At 32.3% G+C, this 18,573-nt stretch overlaps 3 protein-coding genes and 1 pseudogene across 3 annotated transcripts; all 4 read right to left on the bottom strand.

The window, feature by feature from the left end:
- On the bottom strand, positions 2,092-6,076 carry LOC107626674 (annotated as a pseudogene).
- Positions 6,179-7,282, bottom strand: LOC110268658. Its single transcript, XM_021115248.1, has one exon. It carries the CDS (start codon positions 7,126-7,128, stop codon positions 6,532-6,534), a length of 597 nt encoding a protein of 198 aa, XP_020970907.1. The 5' UTR covers positions 7,129-7,282; the 3' UTR covers positions 6,179-6,531.
- LOC107623930 (cell wall protein RBR3-like) lies at positions 8,651-9,523 on the bottom strand. Its single transcript, XM_016326339.2, has one exon. The coding sequence runs from the start codon at positions 9,521-9,523 to the stop codon at positions 8,651-8,653; it is 873 nt and encodes a 290-aa protein (XP_016181825.1).
- Positions 15,855-18,285, bottom strand: LOC107623938. Its single transcript, XM_016326351.2, has 4 exons — positions 17,872-18,285; positions 17,481-17,753; positions 16,738-16,897; positions 15,855-16,228 (listed from the first exon to the last, which is right to left on the bottom strand). Exons 1-4 carry the CDS (start codon positions 18,112-18,114, stop codon positions 16,050-16,052), a joined length of 855 nt encoding a protein of 284 aa, XP_016181837.1. The 5' UTR covers positions 18,115-18,285; the 3' UTR covers positions 15,855-16,049.

The raw sequence follows: 18,573 nt of genomic DNA, 5'->3' as shown, positions 1-18,573 counted from the left end.
AATCACTAAATAAAAAAAAATTTCATAGAAATTAATAACTTAGTGACAATTTTAAATAAAAAATTATCACTGAAAATATTATGACAATTTAAATAGTCACTAAATATACTTAAAAAATGTCATAAGAATTAATAACTTAGTGACGGTTTTAAATCGTCACTAAATATTGTAACTGTTTAAAATAGCCATGGAATATAAGAAAAAACTGTCACATGATTTAGTATTTTAATCACAGTTTTAAAATGTCGCGAAACACAGCATTAAAAATACACATTGACAGTTGTTACAAATTAGTGATAGTTTTATACTTCAAAAACCGTCATAAATAATTTAACGACACTCTTTATCAACAGTGGTCCAAAACTCATACTATGTGTTTATGTCAGCTGGTGATGCTCAAATTCGTGACTTTTTTTTTAACCGTCACAAAAATATTTAATGACGGTTAAAATTGTCGTCAAACATAAAAAAAAAAAAACATTGCCAAAATACCTTTTTGTTGCAGTGAAAATTGATAATAATAATTACATATTAATAGACATATATGTTGATGTACAACAGGATATAAGGTATTGTTTAAATAGCTAATTGGATGATAAATAAAGAATTTCCTAATATATTTTGACAAAAAGTCATGTAAACATTTTTCGATTTTAACCAATCTAAAAGGAGGTTATTGTATGACGAAATATATATATGTAATATTTTTAAACAATATAAAGGAGACAAATTAAATATAATATTAAAAGGCCTAAGCAAAAGTAAGTAGATTTCCCTTTAGCTTTTTAGGTTGGTTTCCCTTTCACATGCACTAATCATCACATTATTTTTGCTATTTTAGCTGCTGCTGCTTCTTATTTTTTTAAGGGCCGCGTGCTTTGATTTCAAATTCACAAGGATATATTATATGTACATGTGATGTGTGAAATAATACTTTATTGACGTACATATATTATATTTGTTCTCACGTACAAAACAATATGAAAGGCCTTTCGCCTTTTAATCACAACCGGAAATGAGACGTGGTTGATGGATGAAAATTTCATTTACGGATATGTGGCAGAAGAGTTGTTGAATATATAATCCATAACCTTTGGTAGATAATTAAAAATTAGGTCAAATTAAACCACTCAAAATTATTTTATTTAATATTTATTAGTTATTGTCAGTAGGGACGGATCTAAGTGCAGTGGTGTACAATTTAGAATTTTTTTGAGTAGTATATGATAATAACATTTATTTGCCCCCATTAGATTATTAAATTTGACCCCACAATAATTTTTTACTCAACTTTTGGTACTTAATCGTCAATTTAAAAATTTTATATTAGATATTCGTTAGAATGATCAATTCTCATATTTAAACGAAATTAGTATTTTTTTTTAAAATTAACTCAAAAGAATATTATTTATCTTCTTTTCAAATTAGCTTTAATTTTTGCGTAGCAACTATATTAATTGAAAGAACTTTTTTAACTATGAATATCAATAAGAGTCGGCTTCTAATTGTATTGGGAATTAAATTTTTAAATAATTGTTTAGTAATATATATGGAAAGAGAGAAATTTTGATGGTAATGTTAAGAGAAAAATTACTTAATTTTTTAAAAATATAAAACCTAAAAGAATAGAATTTTAAATTATATATTATTATTTAAATTACTATTTTAGTATTTTAATTTGTATATTAGATATTTTGAAGGCTAATCATATTTTACAATAACAAAATATAATCATAACAATAATCATGCTAATTCGAAACAATAAACTATAACTCAAATATTATTGTCTCTCAATTCTCACCTTATATTTTGAATTTGAGTCTCTCTTCTAATTTAAAAAAAAAAAAAAATATTCGACTAGCTTCAAACACACACCATAATGCAGTACCATAAGTAAGCATGAATCATAAGAGATTAGAATTGACTAACTTCAAACACCATATTCAAATTCATTGTTCTTGTTCTTGCCATGCACATGTTCTGTTTGATGAAATGCTTCACCGTATGGCCTCCTTGCTGAGAGAGGAAGTTGCACTCCAGGATCATCGCAAGCGCATGAATACATGATGAGCTTTTCGTAGAGTAGTGAGTTGTTCACACGCTTCCATTGCTCTTTCTGATGATGATTCTTGTTCTTGTTATTTCCATTTTGCATAATAATTATCTGATTCGTATTGGTAATTTGCTCCTCTGTTCCAATCAGAAATTGTTATCACCCTTGTGCTTCCATTGTTCTCAGAATCTAAGAGCTTCTTGTTGTGAAGATACCTTTCTCGTTGGCTTTAGTTTCATTCTATTTTCACCAGATTCTCTTTGAACTAGCATCAATTTCGGCTCAATCTCATTTTTAACTTTCAAATAGAACTGAATAGATGGTGCTGTTCTTTGTGTATGTTTTGTAGAATTGGCATAAGCATTGTTCTCTGGGGTGAAAAGTTTTCGGCTCTGGTGATGGTTATTTAGGATGAACATGAGCACAACAACTGTGCTAATATTATGTCACATTCTCTGTTCTATCATTTAAATTGTGCCATCTGAAAATTAATTTTTTTTTGCAAGTTTTAAAATTTAGCTAACAAAAGTGGATTATTAGAAGAAAATTTAAATAACTTACACGAAGTCCTAATTTTAAACTATATTATAGTTGATGTATGAACAAAATAGTGTAAGGGAGTTGTGGTTTAACTTGTTTGTATGTTACATTTCATTGATCAATAACAGAATCACATTACATATATATAGACATAAGAGGAAGAAGGAAAACAATGTGTGAACACAGAGCAGAAGCTAGAAATGTATGCAGTAAGTGCTTGTAATGAGTAGACATGCACAGCAGGAAATGATAGAAATTATGAATTGAAATGGCAACTGAACTTTAAAAAGACAACTTCAATAAGTAACAGACAATACTATCTATGATATCAATAATTCGTTGTACCATATATATTGTAAATATTTCACTTCGTTCGTTATATACTAAGAATATATTTTCATATATAGTTATTGCAAATTTATGTTAGCATATATTTGAAATTTGATATAAACAATACAACAATGTTCAACAAGAAATAGAAGTTACATCAAGGTCATAATTACCTTTTATCAGATACAATTTCCTCAGTTGTTATTGAACATGTCTCATATCTATTACTATATGATGTATCTGAATATTGTGGAATAAATCTTTCAGGAGAAAATAAGGCTGGTTTTGGCGGATATGGTATTGATTCCAGCAGTCCTTCTAGCATCTCTATTACTTTACTGATAGATGGCCTATTTAATGGATTTGGTTGAATACACCATAAGCTCACCAAAGTCATTTTCATTGCAATGCCATTTTCTTCTTCTTTGTGGAGCAAACAGTTTGCAGGAATGTTACCTTGCTCAAGATCTTTATAAATCCAATCTGGAAAGCAAATTTCACTGGCATGTGATTGTACATTCTCATAGTAGTTCTGTCTCCCTCCAATAATTTCAAGGATCAGCATACCATAACTATATACATCAGACTTGTGAGAAACTCCGCCATATGTTCGGCTAAATACTTTTGGTGCAATATACCCTGGAGTTCCTCCGGTACCTATTATAGATACTATACTTTGATCCTTCTTACATATTTTAGCCAATCCAAAATCTGCAATCTTTGGGGGAAAACATTCATCCAGAAGAATATTTTGAAGTTTAATATGAAGATGCAAGATTCTTGTATTACATCCGTGGTGTAGATATTCTAGACCTCGAACAATTCCAATTGAGATTTGATACAAGGTATTCCAATCCATATTACAATTAGTATCAGAAGGTTCTTTTCTATAAGTGAACTTATTCAAAGAGTCATTATGCATGAATTCATAGACCAATGCTCTTTTATTCTTATCATAACAAAATTCCAAAAGTGAAACAATATTTACATGAGATGTTCTGCTAATGATAAAAACCCAGTCTATAAATTCTTCTACACTTCCCTTTGACTGTTTTAGTATTTTCACAGCTACTTCTTCACCATCAGCTAAATTTGCTTTATACACAATACTATATCCACCTTCTCCTAATTTTTTATGAAATGAATATATCATCTTTTTTCACTTCTTTGTATGTATATTGCTTAAGACCCAAAGAATGATAACTTTTAATAAGACTTTCCACATAGCGATCAACATGTTTTCTTTTTCTACTCAAGATTATCTTTTGCACTAAACTAAGACGCCTCTTACGGTTAAAAACAATCACCCCAAATATTGCAACAACTCCAACAACGCTACCTATGGCAGCAGCACCTGTATATATACAATGAAGAATAATTACAAATAGAGTAATGCTATATATATGAACTTCATATTTGACAAAACAAAAAACCTCTAACTTTATTTAACTTTAATTTTTTTGGTGAAGTTATAAATATTTTCAAGAGAGAAAATATTACCAAGATCCAAGAAGCATGCACAACAGAAACTTTAATTTCAGTTAAGCAACAATAAAACTTGAAAATGATCCTACACTTTTGAAGTCAAGTTAGAGATACCACTTGAGTCTATCTATTCACAATTCATAAGTTTATATCTTTGTTACCAATATCACAATAATATCAGTCTTATGTGATTTACTATATGCATTTAATCCCTTTCATTTCTGTTGTCATACAAAAAAAAAAAAGGAGAAACTTCCCATGATATGCTACCAACACATACATACTCCTAATAAACTTTTGAGTAATATTACACGTCCAAGTTTTTTTATGAATCAAGTCCAACCAAGTTAAACAGTAAGACTTGGAATAATGCTGGCCATAACTGATTTTTGTTATCTTAGACTAACTTGATTAGACTTAGTTAACAAAGAGACTTGCATTTGTAGCATTATTCTAAACTTTTAAGCATGCAACATTTCAGCTGGTGTAGATTAGAGGGTACCTAGTTTAATCCAATGAGGTTTAGTTCGAGATGCAGTTGGACTTGGTTGATTAGTTGGAGAATGCCCAACAAGAAAAGCATTATTTGCAGTATTGAGCACAACGTTAGGCGAGAATGTGGGAATGATCCCCGATAAGTTGTTGTTGGAGACATCCAGAATCTTCAGTCGTGACAAAGTGGTCAAACTTTCAGGTATTGATTCACTTAAATTATTCCCACCAAGATGCAAGTCTCGCAGATCACTTAACTTGGCAAACGAGGATGAGATGGTTCCAGTGAGATTCAGGTTTGTCAAATTGACGGTTGTGATCTTGCCTTGGATATCGCAGCTGATGAACCTCCAACGGTTACAGGGATTGTTCCCTCGCCACGAGCGCGCCAACAGTAACGGATAGTCAAATGCTGCAGCCACCTGTAGCAAAGTGGTGACTGTGTGGTGACAGGGGCCAGGATGGCCCAAACAGAACCCATTTCCTTTGAAACTTGTGATCACACTCTTGTTGACACAGGCTTAGGGCCCTGCAGCCAGTTGTTGTCCAATGAAACCTCCACCAAAGACGAGAGATTCATGAGAGGAGGTGGAGGTACACATTGTCCGCAAGGAAGATATCTTGCAGTTTGGTGCAATTTGACAAGTCAGGAATGAGACCCTGGAAGGAGTTTCCCTGAAGCCACACAATTTCCAAGTGGGTCATGGATGAAAGGAATTCAATTTTACCCGTCAACTTCTGCTGAATAAGAAACAACCATCGTAGATTGAGTAATTTTGTAAAAGACTTGGGAAACACGCCATTGAGGTTGTTATAAGAGAGATCAATGATCTCTAATTTGGGGAAGGAATCAAATGCATCTGGCAAGGAGCCCATGAGGTTTGTAGTGTGGAGAGAGAGTGTAGTGAGCTTAGAGGAGTCGGTCAAACTGGCGGGAAATGTCCAGGGTTCGAGATAGGTGTTGAAATCCAAGTTGAAGAGCTGCAAACTTGATAGACCCTGGAAGCAACCGCGAGGGATGGAGGTGAAGTTGTTGAAGTTGAGCTTCAGCTCTTGGAGGAGAGAGAGTCCGGCGAGGGAGGGCAGAGGCCAGAGAGCCAGTGAGAGAATTGTTTTTTTTTTTTTGAAACACAGCAAGCTCAACACATTAAAGTGGAGCAAAAAGTACAAAATAAAACATAATCATAAAACAAAGAAACCAACCCCTGGCATCTCTGGCAGTGCCATCAACCACCAAAAGGATCACAGCCATTCCACTCTGTGTAACTCGACCACATCCTTGTTTGAATGATCTCGATACTTGCTCTTTTATTACTAAAAATTCTAGCATTAGGTTTCAACCAGACGTTCCAGATCACTGCAAAGAACGCCGTCATCTACATCTTCTGTCCTCGTCGTCTGTTGGGCATACCAATCTAACTCACAAAATAGCTCTTTAATGGTTCCAGGAATTACCCACTCTGTACCTAAGGAGGACCGCAGCCAGGAGCACTACACCTGCCAAGTTATCTCACAAAGAAAAAATAAATGCTCAACAGATTCTATCCTCTTGTTACACAGGACACAAATATTATCACTATTAATAACAACTCCTAATCTAATCAACCTCTCCTTAGTATTAATTCTACCAACTAATATAAACCATCCAAAGAGCTCAATTCTTGGGAATACGAAGCTCTCCAGATTACACTTGTGAAGCTATAGCTCGTGATCTCGTCCGACCTCGTTTCCGATTGTAAGACCTGCACCCCTTTATTATCGAACTTCCACACAACGGAATCTTCGCTCGCAGATGACAATTTCACTGGCCTTAACCGCTCATGAAGTTTATGGACAAATTCCAACTCCCATTGGAACAACTCCCTTCTCCCAGTGAGAGAATTGTTAGTGAGAATGAGGCGTTTGAGGTTTACTAAGGAGTTGTTGAGACCTGGAAGGAGTGTTCCGGTAAGGGGCATTGAAATGAGGTTGATTTCTTCTACGGTGAGGCCGAAGCCACTGTCGGTGCACGTGACGTGTCCCCAATCGCGCATGTTCGTGACGTTGAACCAGCTAGAGGGGGCAGGGGATACGGCCTTCCTAAGCTGCTTCAGATAAGCGGCTTCATCACCCGCTATCTGGTTTTCCTTGTTAGTATTCGACACCACACGTCGCCATAACAAGAAGAAGAAGAAGAATGTTGGTAAACCACTGGTTTGAGTTTTGGTTTTCCATCTTGGTTCACCCATTTCGGATAGATCAGATCTGTGTCAAGCGAGCACCAACTGCACAAGGTTTTTTGAGAACCTTGAATGTGGGAAACAATAAACTAGTCACTAATCGTCCATTTCTTTGTCGAGGGAAACTCATTATTTATGCCAACATATGCATCATGTGATGTGGTCCGAATATTTTTATGAGGAGTGCTAACGCTAGTAATTTTTGTGTTTTGTAATCATTAATTAGTTATCAATAATGTTTTTAATAGTGTGAAATTTTATCTAATGGTAGAAAATTACTTATTTTTCTTTTGATGGTTAAGTGTTGACCACAAAACACAAAAATTACTGATCTCTTAGACTTTTTTTATTTTTATTTTGTATTATATTATTATTTTATATTGTATTAATATTGTACATGATTGATGCCAATATCATGCTGGTTGTTTCGTCGTTTGGCTGCTCTGCTCATCACCCATGTCGAATCCAAGATGTCATGATTTTATTCAAATCAACTATTCTAACAGTCTATTAAAATTAGCCATCAAAATTAATTATTAATATAAAATATATGTAAGAGTACAAATTCTAGTAATATCTATTTAGTTGTTCATTTTTATTTCCAACTAATAGAAAAATCAAAATTGATTTTAATTTTTTAATATACATTTATCTGTTTAGTGAGTTCATGTAACGTTTGATATAAGGTAAAAACTATGGAAAGCAAAAATTTGATTTATTCAAATATTGAACTGGAAGGGTTGGAAAATTGACTCAATAAATGTATCCATTGTTTCTTAACATTACATCATGTATATAAACCCGAAGAATATACCCTATTAATTAAGAAGTAAGAACCATTTTAAGATGATGCTAAGTACCTATGAAATATGGACATTTTTTTATTTATCGTGTCACGCGTTAGATACATGTTGGCTGTCATTGATAATTAAAAAATAATTTATATTTAACATCAATAAAATACAAAAATATTAATATAATTTATTTAAGTAAAATTTTGTAATTATATATATATATATTTTATTCTCGTATCTTATAAGAATTTTAAATTCGTATGTGAGTGTATCTTGGGTCGTATCATGTCCAATGTTTCGTACATCATAACTAAATACACACTCTAAATTGCTAAGTGCACACTTTTTATGGTAAACAGACAAAAAGATCCCTAGTTATTCATAACTAATTAACTATGCATAGTTTGATACGAGGAAAAAAATATGTTTTTGTTCATCAATTACAAAAAAATGTGTGTCTAGAAATTTAGGGTGTGTCTTTAGCATCAAATAAGTAAACAACAAACAAAATGCATACTAGACTACTAGACTAGACCCTTTTAGGCAATAATGGTGAATCTTCAACCTTCAATCCATACAGAAAGTGTAGCATGGACCTAGTGGAACCAATTCCCTTTTACGACAACTCTTATTTATTTTTCTCAAACATAGTACAACACACACCATAATATAGTACCATAAATATGCCTGAAACATAGGAGAATTAGAATTAGCAAACTTCAACAACCATATTCAACTTAATTGTTCTTGTTCTTGCCATGCACGTGTTCTGTTTGATGAAATGCTTCACTGTGTGGCTTCCTTGCTGAGAGAGTAAGTTGCACTCCAGGATCTTTGCAAGTGCAAGAGCTTTCATAGAGAAGTGAGTTGTTCACACACTGCACATTGCTGTTTATGTAGAATGCACTACTCATTCTTGATGGATTCGAGTAGTATTTTGTTGTTTTTTCACTCTGATTATTCTTGTTCATGTTCTTTCCATCTGCAGAATAATTCTCTGATGATTCGGAGTTCCCCTTCTTGCGATGAAGAAAGTTTGGTTTCTTCTTTGAAGAAGATTGGATTATCTCCATGTAAGCTCCTCTATTCTCACCAGAAATTGTTATGACCCTTAAGCTTCCATTGTTCTCAGAATCTGAGAGCTTCTTGTTGTGAAAGATACCTTTCTCTTTGGCTTCAGCAGTTTCTCTCTGCTTTTCACCTGATTCTCTCTGAACTAACATCGATGTTTTTGGCTCTGATTGCAATGCTGTCTTAGTAGGCTGAACCTCAGTGTTAACCTTCAAATAGGAATGAACAGATGGTGTTGTTCCCTGTGGAGATTCTGTGGAGTTGGCATAAGCATTGTTCTCTGTTGTGGAATTTTTTGGTAATTGTGATGGTTTAGGAATCAGCGAATTCGGCATTGAAGTAGAATTAGGAGGAGAAGGAACTTTCTGTTCTGGAGATGAAGGTGCCGATGATGTTTTGCCAGCAGCACCTAGAATAAACCTAAACCTTGATGTCGGAGTTTGTTGTTGAGATGGTTGAGTCTGAGGTGATGGTTTCGATGGCGTTGGGCCCAATGAGGCCAACCGGGACCATGGACGAACCGGTGGAGGGTTAGCCATTGATTTTGAGATGTGATCCAGGCTTAGTTAGAACAGCAACGTTTGTGTAAATGAAGATTATGCTTTGAAATGAACACAAAAGTTATATGATGATTAATGCAATGGTGTAGTTTATAGATATACCATAAGGCTTGTAAGTAATGTAAGATTTAGAATTGAATTGAGCACAAAAAATATGTTAGTAATGCAATGTTATTTATAGGAGAAACCTTAATATACTGTACCAATGGAAATACAGTGAAACCAAAAGAAAGAGACTTGTGATTAGATAATGTGAAAACATGTTGGAAGAAAGTTGGAGTGAGCATCAGATTCATCATTTCTCTTTTACACTTCTGTATGATACAAGTGTTCCTTTTGTATAGCCAACAATTTGTGCTTGATTTCTGGTATACTACATTGATCATATTCTATTGTACTGATTTGTATTTGTTGATAATTTCAAATATAAATAGATAAATAAATAAATTAAGATATGTGAATTTTTACCATAAATAAAATGTATTGTGCAACTACCTGTTTGAGAAACCTACATTAATTATTTTCAATTTTTAGTATTCTTTAACAAAAATATTTGGGAGACAATAAAAACCAGTCTAAATAAGCTGAAAGTTATTTTATTTTACATTCATTAATTAGCTCTGAAATAAATACATAATATTAGATGTAATAAGAATATAATTTAAATGTTATATGCATAAAATTATAGATGTTAAGTTAAACAAAATAATTTTAGATTATTATCTTCCTAACATTACTCAAATCTTTTATAACTGTTGTTTCCAATATGCCATAAAAGAAATTCTCTAGCCTCTGGAAATATTTTATTTGATCCATCATTGAACTTGGAGTAATGACGTGTTAATTGAAAAGGAAAAAATGTTGCCACAAAGCTCATCAAATTAATACTAATAATTTATATTTTGAGCAATTTGTAACCATTAACATTTTCCTTTGTTGGTGTTTTTTGTTTCTAGAAAAAAAAAAAAGAAAAATCAAATACAGTCATGTGATAACGTGGTAAGTTCTGGTTTGGCAATGGATGAAAATTGGTAGCATCTATCTTTTTTTGACATAAATCGAACCAATTGGTAACTAACTTCAACCGTTCATGTTCAAGTGATTGACATTCTTTAAATTTAGGTTAAAAGAAAACCTTAGTCAGTTGACATTCTTCAAATTTGTCATTTAAATAAATGTTTCTTAAAATAATCATATTTTAGTTGTCAAATTGCAAATAAAGTTATGTTATTTGTATTCGTTTTTTCTTCTTTTAATCTTCAACACTAAATTAACTCCATTTTTTAAATTAAATCGAAAATGTGGATACAAATTATTTTGTTACTTGTAGTCACTGTGCTTGATGCGGCTCCTTGATGCTATAATATTTTTATACTAACTAAGAATCTTAATCATGGTTGCCAATTAATAAGATTCAAGTATTTGTTCCAACTTCCAAAAGCTGGATTCATACACTTTAATTTATTACCTCAGTTTGTCACACTTGTGTATCAATGTAGCTCCTTTCCCTTCAATTACTTCCTTTTCAAGATGCTAACATATGCTAGAGGTTAGGGTCTACATAGGCCGGGCCAAATTGAATTTGGCTTAACTCAGATTTGGTCCGAAATATAGATCGGGTCTAATTTTTAGACCCAAACCCGATTCTAAATCCGATAAAACCTACGAACCTTCGGGTTGGGTGAAAATCGGGTAAAAATCGGGTGAAAACCGGGTCTTTAGCATATAAAAATCACCTAATCTCCAACCATTATTTCACAATTCACATAGTAAAATTCACTTAAAAAAATATAACAAGAACCAACTCTTCTCTAAAATTAAAGCATAACCATAATCAATACTAATATTGTCTAATAACACCAAATATTTAAATCAATACAAATAATACAATATTATGCATTAGTCTAAAGTCTTATGCATTTTAAACATAAAACATTAATTTTAATTTTATAAGGACTAATAACACAAAATATTAAGGTTTATAATATTTAAATTCCACATAAAAGTAGCCATCATCCATCACTAATAATACAAAATATTAATTGTGTATGATGACCGAGCCACCGGACCGAGTTCGGGTGACCCGAGCTATGGTCCGGACCCGACCCGAAATAATGACCGAATCTATTTTTGAGACCCTTACCCGACCCTAAACTCGATGAAATCACACTAAATTAACCCCTAAAGTGTTCGGTGAAGGGCCGGATCTTCAGACTAGACCGGGCCATGTACACCCCTACTAGAGATTTCTTGACAATGCTACACAAAAAATAGCCATAAGTATCCCTTCAATTTAGCTATATGTCACGGCCTTGGACACACTCCAACGCTACCGTGCCAGCACTCGTACTTACTCAACCTCTTGAGCTAAGACCAAGTCAGCCTAACCCTCAATACTTAGCAAGAAAGCTAAGAATACAAGAAAACACAAGAGAAAGGAAGCTTTGGTGGAAAGAACACTTTATTACTCAAGTGTGATTACAAATGATTCACACCTCCAAACTCTAATTCTCACCCCTATTTATAGCCATCCACCTCCTCAATGGATGGTTAGGATTAAATCTAATCAACGGTCCAAATTAATCATCCAGAACCTTCTTTACAAATATCTATCCTACCACAACTCTCTAAATGTTTCTAGATTATTCCATACCACTCTTTATACTTCTATATACATCTACACTCTTCTAGAATACCCTATGACCTTCTAGAGTCTTCTAGAACTTTCTAGGGTATTTCGGGACCTTCTAGGACATTCTAGAACGTTCCGGAACCATCTAGAGTATTCTCAAACACTCCAAATCTAACCTTCTAAAATTTACCGTGACATATAGGACTTAAAAATAAAGGAGTGGATCTCACTTTACACTTTAATATTATTTTTTGACAAATTAATCAGAAATCTTTTTGGCACCAGAGAACCCCTTATAGTTTTATTCAATTAACCAAAGCTTTTTTTTTTCTCTTTGTCAAAATCATGATTTGATAATTAAAATCACATTAAAATGTAGATTAACATAATTTTTTTATTCAGGTTTTACCTTTAAAATTTAAATATACTAGTAATTAAATAATAAAACTAAATTTACTCTAAAAAATGACAAAAGGGTATATATATATAGAGTCATGGTAATGCAAAGTAGTCTTTAATTTGTGTTCGTCAAAAATGGTCTCATTATATAAATTATTAGTATTTATTCCTTATTCTAGTGTACAAAGTAAAAAACAAAAGTAATGTTCAGACGAGATAGATGATTGTAATCTTGTTCCAATTTTTGACATTTTTGTGAAGCCTTTCATTAATCTTCTATGAAGAGATTGCGGCTTCCATTAACCTTCTCCATACATGACATATATTCTAGACAATTATATAAACACATAATAAAAATTCAACGGTAAGTGGTGAAGCTTGAAAATTTTCATTTTGGGAGATTGAAGAATTTGTACCATGGCCAAGATTTCATTCATTAAAGTTGCCATAAATTTTGCATGTGTCCATCATTCTAGAAATTTCTTTTTTTTTTTTTGTATATTAAATTTTGGAATATAAGGCTTTTGAGATGTGGATTTTTTTTTTTTAAGATAGAAAGGCTCGAACCCAAAATTTTTAAATGAGTATAAAAAAATTATGTCATTTGAGTAGTTGATTTTGAAACGTGGACTTTGATGATATCATAATTGATCATAGCTATAATTAATTCTAGAAATCAATTGATTTATGTACCATACATTTACATGCAAATGGAATCAGAATAAAAGGATATGCTAATGTTTGGTTTGGGTAGTGGCTAACAACAATGCGCGTTCAATTGAAGGTGACAGATAAAAAATTGTGGAACAGGATCTTCAAAAGTTAGGACAATATAATGATAAAGAAACAAATGAAACATTCACAACTATGAAAGTTATATACTAAAATCAATCACCAAAATTAATTAGTAATATAATATATATTAAAAATAAATTAAATTATACATATATTTATATATAAATATATAGTGATTAATTTAGTAGTTAATTTTTTTTAATGTAAAAATAACATTTTTAAAATATTAATTACTATTTTTGGACAATTTTCTTACATAAATAAAATACACACCAATTTGAGTTGAGCGTTGCCAACGTCAAACTTTTTTGTGCATGTTTTGCTTGTTTCTTAAATAATATGTATTGCTTGCATGCTTCATTAAGTGGCGTTAATAACGCCTTCAACATACATATTTCATTCTTTGATTCACGCTATTAACATGTATATAAGCTTCATGAATTAACGTTAGTGCATGCATACTTTTTGTATTTTATTATTAATTAATAGCACATGCATGCATACTTTAATAATTAATTCACTAATAATGCATGCATAAGCCATTAAGCATGCATGCACTAACGTTAATTCATGAAATTTATATGCATGTTAATAGCGTGAATCAAAGAAAGTTTGGCATTGATAACACCCAATTCGAAGGGCGCTATGCCTATTTTAAATTGGAAGTTCTTGACATACTAGACACTCTTGGAGTTGGACACTTCGGCATTGATAACACACTCAAGGTAAACCTAACTGCTTCCAACTGTTTACGTTCAACATCTAATACACATAAACCGCTACTGCGTGTAGCGGTTTATGCCCAAACAACATTCTACAAAAATCGCTGCTGTGACTTTCTGTTCACCTCCCAATGCACGGTTGCCAATAGCGGTTTATGTTCTCCCTTGTTCCGCTACTACAAGTAACGATTTCTATAGATTAATAAAAAAAAATATATTTGCGTCTTCATTTTCAAAAATATATAATCAGATAAAATTGAACTCTATTTTATTTATTTAAGAAAATTGCCCACCATTTTTAGTAGGATTAGTATATTATAAAAATTGTTAATGCAAAAGAAATTGATTCTTTATTTTATTATTTTATAAATATACATATCTCCGTTAACAAATTACTCCCATTAAATTGTTATTGACACTTCGCTGAGTTGCTGTGTCCGATATGACACTCACCGACACTCGTCCCATACGCGTGTTTGCTGTGTCCAACCGTGTCTTAATAAAAAATAAAAAATTCTTCTCCGGACATATTTCGACACACCTAAATACCATAATGTGTCAGCGTGTCCGTCTTATTCTTAATATATATTTTTAAAGTAAATTTAGATATAGTATATATTATTATTTATTAAAACAAAAAAATATTTTAAATACTTGATATAATTAAAATAAGACATTAAAAATAATTAAAAATTTTAATTTATATTTTAATATCAATAAAATATCAAAATATCATTATAATTTATCTAAAAAATACTTTATATTTATATGTATGTGTATCCCCGTGTCATGTTTAAAATTCACGTGTCGACGTATCCCACGTCGTGTCGTGTCGTGTTACGTGTTTCATAGCTTTGAATTAATAACACTTTTATATCCTTGTCAAATAATAGACTTATTAGGACCTTCACTCTTTAATGTCAAGATAATAATTAAGAATCCGAAATAATCATATCTTGCCTTAGACTTGAGATAAAACTCTCATATATGTGAGCCCTGCTGTAGTTTTCCCATTTGTAAAAATCTTAGCAATTCAATTTTCATAATTTTCATGCTTATATATATATAAGTATTCGGATTCATCAAAATAACCATGACATTAGCTATAAAGTTGAGAGAGTGAACATGAAGGTTGGGGGGTTTAAATTTAAATTCCAAATTTAAAATGTGTTGAAGAATATAGAATCCAATCAAATAAGACAAGTTTTATTTTTATAGTGAATTAATTGTAGTCGATTGATAGTGTTGTCATAGACACTTATGGGGAAAAAATGAAGAAAAGGATATGCTAATCTAAGAACGAATTTGGTGAAGCCTATAATAAAAGGGTATTTGTATGGGCAAATTTTAGATATTTGTTTTAGTGATCTCAAAAATAAATATGGCTTCAAAATGATGCAATAATGACAGACATCAATTATGTAAACATCACCCCCCAGACCTCAAAGCTTTCAACTTTTTCTATTTTCATTTTACTATCCATTAGAAATTTAAACTTTTAGCCTGTATTTTAAATACTTTTAAATAAACTTGAATTATGGTACAAAACATTAGTAAAACGAAAAATAAAATTGTTTATAAGATGATAAGTTTCAAATAAATACATTAAAAATAATTATTCTATCACTATTCCATAAAATAAAATAGTTTATATATAAGAGACTTGAAAAATTAAAATACTTAAATATGAAGGGAACTAGTCTTCAACTTGCAAATTACAATCCCTATTATCACAGCACTTTCGTGGAACACATTTTACATATATTAGAAAAATTCTTATTATTTGATGTTTCCATGGAAGAGAGCTAAAAGGAAAGCAAATGCTCTCTCCCTTTCTTTTTATCTGTCATTGTTATTTTTTGGTACATGCTTGAATCAATAAGTCAGGATTCAATGTCACAATGACAAATAGTAAAGAATGAAAAGAGTGTGATTTTTTCACATAAGAATCTTACATTCAAGGCCATTGTGTGAACTCAAACACTTTCATTAAGATCTCAAAACCAGTAGGAAGTTGAGATATAAAGAGAAGAACATTTAATGTATTGAATGTAATGTGAAGACTTCTGGCCAATTCACTCCCTTTCTGCATTGATGGAACTAGTGCTGCTGATAGTGCCCATAATACTGTGATAGCTGGTGGACAAAAGAATGCAGCATAATCATTTTTCGCACCAAAATAATAATATCGTAGAATGTTATACTTCTCTAAAAGATTTATTTTCACATACTTGCTAAGTGTTTATAGTAAATCTTTACTTTGTAAGCATGATTCATTTCAACACCAGCATTTTGATCTTTGAGATTGGACTCCTTCAGTTAATTTGGTCCCCCATTACCAATTTGCTAATGTATCAAGCCACATGATATGCCATATGGTCAAAACACGTGACATGTTAGCAGTCAGCAGACTTGTAATGGCGGAACTAAAATGGTCGATGCAGTGCAGCTACACCGACCAAAATGCTGCTATCGAAGAGTCTAAGGACTTAAATGAATCATTTTTATGAGATCAAAGTGAAGTACATAGTTAATCAATATGTTTAGAGAACTGAAAAAGTGACGCACTCATAAAAAAATTGAATTTTCTTGTGATCCTCATCCTCTTAATTTTTCCATAATCAAATGTAAATTTAAGACTTTACCTGTTCCTGCAAACAGATGTGGACCTGGAAATAGCTTTCCCGTCCTAATCCATGTGTTTAACCCTCCACCAACAGCCTCAAGCACCCCAAATCCTAAGAGTATGGATCCTGCATTGTAGTGCCTATCCCTATAGGAGCCTTTAAGCAGCCCTTTCCTTTCCTTAATTTGAAAATCAAGCCAATAAGTTAGGTGATGGCCATATGCCAAAATCAAGTATTCAGTAACGTAGGAGTAAATCAAGGTTTACATTTGTTATAGTTTCAACCCAACATGATGTAACTAATGAAAAAATGCAAAGATCTTAAACCTTGCACAAAGATCAACAAGTGTTCATGTTTTCGGCTAATGATAGATAAGACAAGGTACACCCCAAAATTTGGAAAAATATGTTAATATATCAAATGAACCCGTTTAAGTCCCTAAAATTGTAAGCATAGATAATATTGTCCCTAACTTCAGGAATTTGCTGTTAAACCTGAGATTATGTTGTTGTAAGTTAAATTAGTGTATATCTCCTTGCAACACCAGCATCAACAGCTAAATCTTTTCCTACAAGATGGGTTTGGTTACGTGGATTAAATAACACTATAGTGCCATGACATAGACCATAAATTGTTCCAAAATCCTCGTCAAATTGACTCTTTGCATTTTCAGTCTAAACAATCATAGTAGCATAGCAAAATGAAATTCAGAAAAACAACAGAATAATAGCATAAAAAAAAAAATTGTGCAAAGTTATCACCTCAGTGAGTTGCTGGATTTTGAGTTCAACAGATGATGATGGTGCTTCTGCTCCTTCCACTGGTTTCCCTTCTGGTGTAACAGGTGTAGACTTCACTTGTTTCTTGAGCTCATTGATCTCTTCCTGAATAGTCCTCACGCGCCGCCACTGCCACCCCAAATACCCTGTCCACAATGTAAAGAAGAACAAAGAAATCATCACAATAGGGTGTATCAGAGCAAATGTTCTTCCTTCCAATATCCCAAATTCTCCATCAACAGCAAGTGCAGCATCCTTGTCAAAATAGAAACACCCCATCAGAAAACAAAGATCAACAACTATAGTGACTAACCTAAATTGGATCATTATGCATACAGAAACAAGAATTGAAGGGCAGATCCTTATTCCTTGCCTTTTGTTCCAACAAGAATGGGAATGTGAGTGCTGTGAGTGTAAGTGGAACAGTTTTGAGAGCATTGCTGATGCTATGTTGTTCTAGAAATTGTGTTGCCTTTGGAGGATCTTTTGGGGTGTTCAATCTTGCTGAGATTGATGAGGGAAGTTGGTGAATTTTTGGGGTTGAAAATAATTGGTGTGGATTTTTGGGAAGAACTGAAAATTTCAAGAGGCTAAGTGTGGAAGCCATACTCAGCATCCCTAGTTTCAGTTTAGAGAGGACTTTGATCAAACAGGTGGAGGGGACACAGGAGAAACAAAAACAAGATGAGAATCTCAGAGGAAATGGGAAACTCCAAATAGTACAGAAGATAAGAGAAACTTGAGTTTAGATTGAGATTTAGATTAGATGTTGAATATTGCAACACTTTGTTGACTAAGATTGGTAATTCATATGTCATGGTCCCACACAACAACACACTTGGCAATGCCATGTATCACAAATTCAAAAGACAAAAGGCACATGTTTCATGTAGTTGGAACTAGGGGCAACTAGAAATAGAAACTATAAACGGTCAATTTCAATATTTCATAATATAATATGACTATTATTATATTATGTATTTTATTATATTATATAAAAAAATTTATTTTTATTTTTTTTATAATATCACTCAAAATAAAACTTTTTTTATATATATTTTCATAAATTTAAAAA

The sequence above is a fragment of the Arachis ipaensis genome, chromosome B02, assembly GCF_000816755.2.
Source record: "Arachis ipaensis cultivar K30076 chromosome B02, Araip1.1, whole genome shotgun sequence".
NCBI classification, from domain to species: domain Eukaryota; kingdom Viridiplantae; phylum Streptophyta; class Magnoliopsida; order Fabales; family Fabaceae; genus Arachis; species Arachis ipaensis.
This window is presented reverse-complemented; position numbering and strand designations above follow the sequence as displayed.

Bases quoted from the DNA above. Each gene is read 5' to 3' on its own strand.
- LOC107623930 (XM_016326339.2), bottom strand. From the start codon at position 9,523: ATGGCTAACCCTCCACCGGTTCGTCCATGGTCCCGGTTGGCCTCATTG.
- LOC110268658 (XM_021115248.1), bottom strand. From the start codon at position 7,128: ATGGGTGAACCAAGATGGAAAACCAAAACTCAAACCAGTGGTTTACCA.
- LOC107623938 (XM_016326351.2), bottom strand. From the start codon at position 18,114: ATGCTGAGTATGGCTTCCACACTTAGCCTCTTGAAATTTTCAGTTCTT. The intron at 17,754-17,871 runs GCAAGGAATAAG...TATTTTGACAAG, and splicing joins CATTCTTGTTGGAACAAAAG to GATGCTGCACTTGCTGTTGA. The intron at 16,898-17,480 runs GTGATAACTTTG...TTTCAAATTAAG, and splicing joins AAATCCAGCAACTCACTGAG to GAAAGGAAAGGGCTGCTTAA.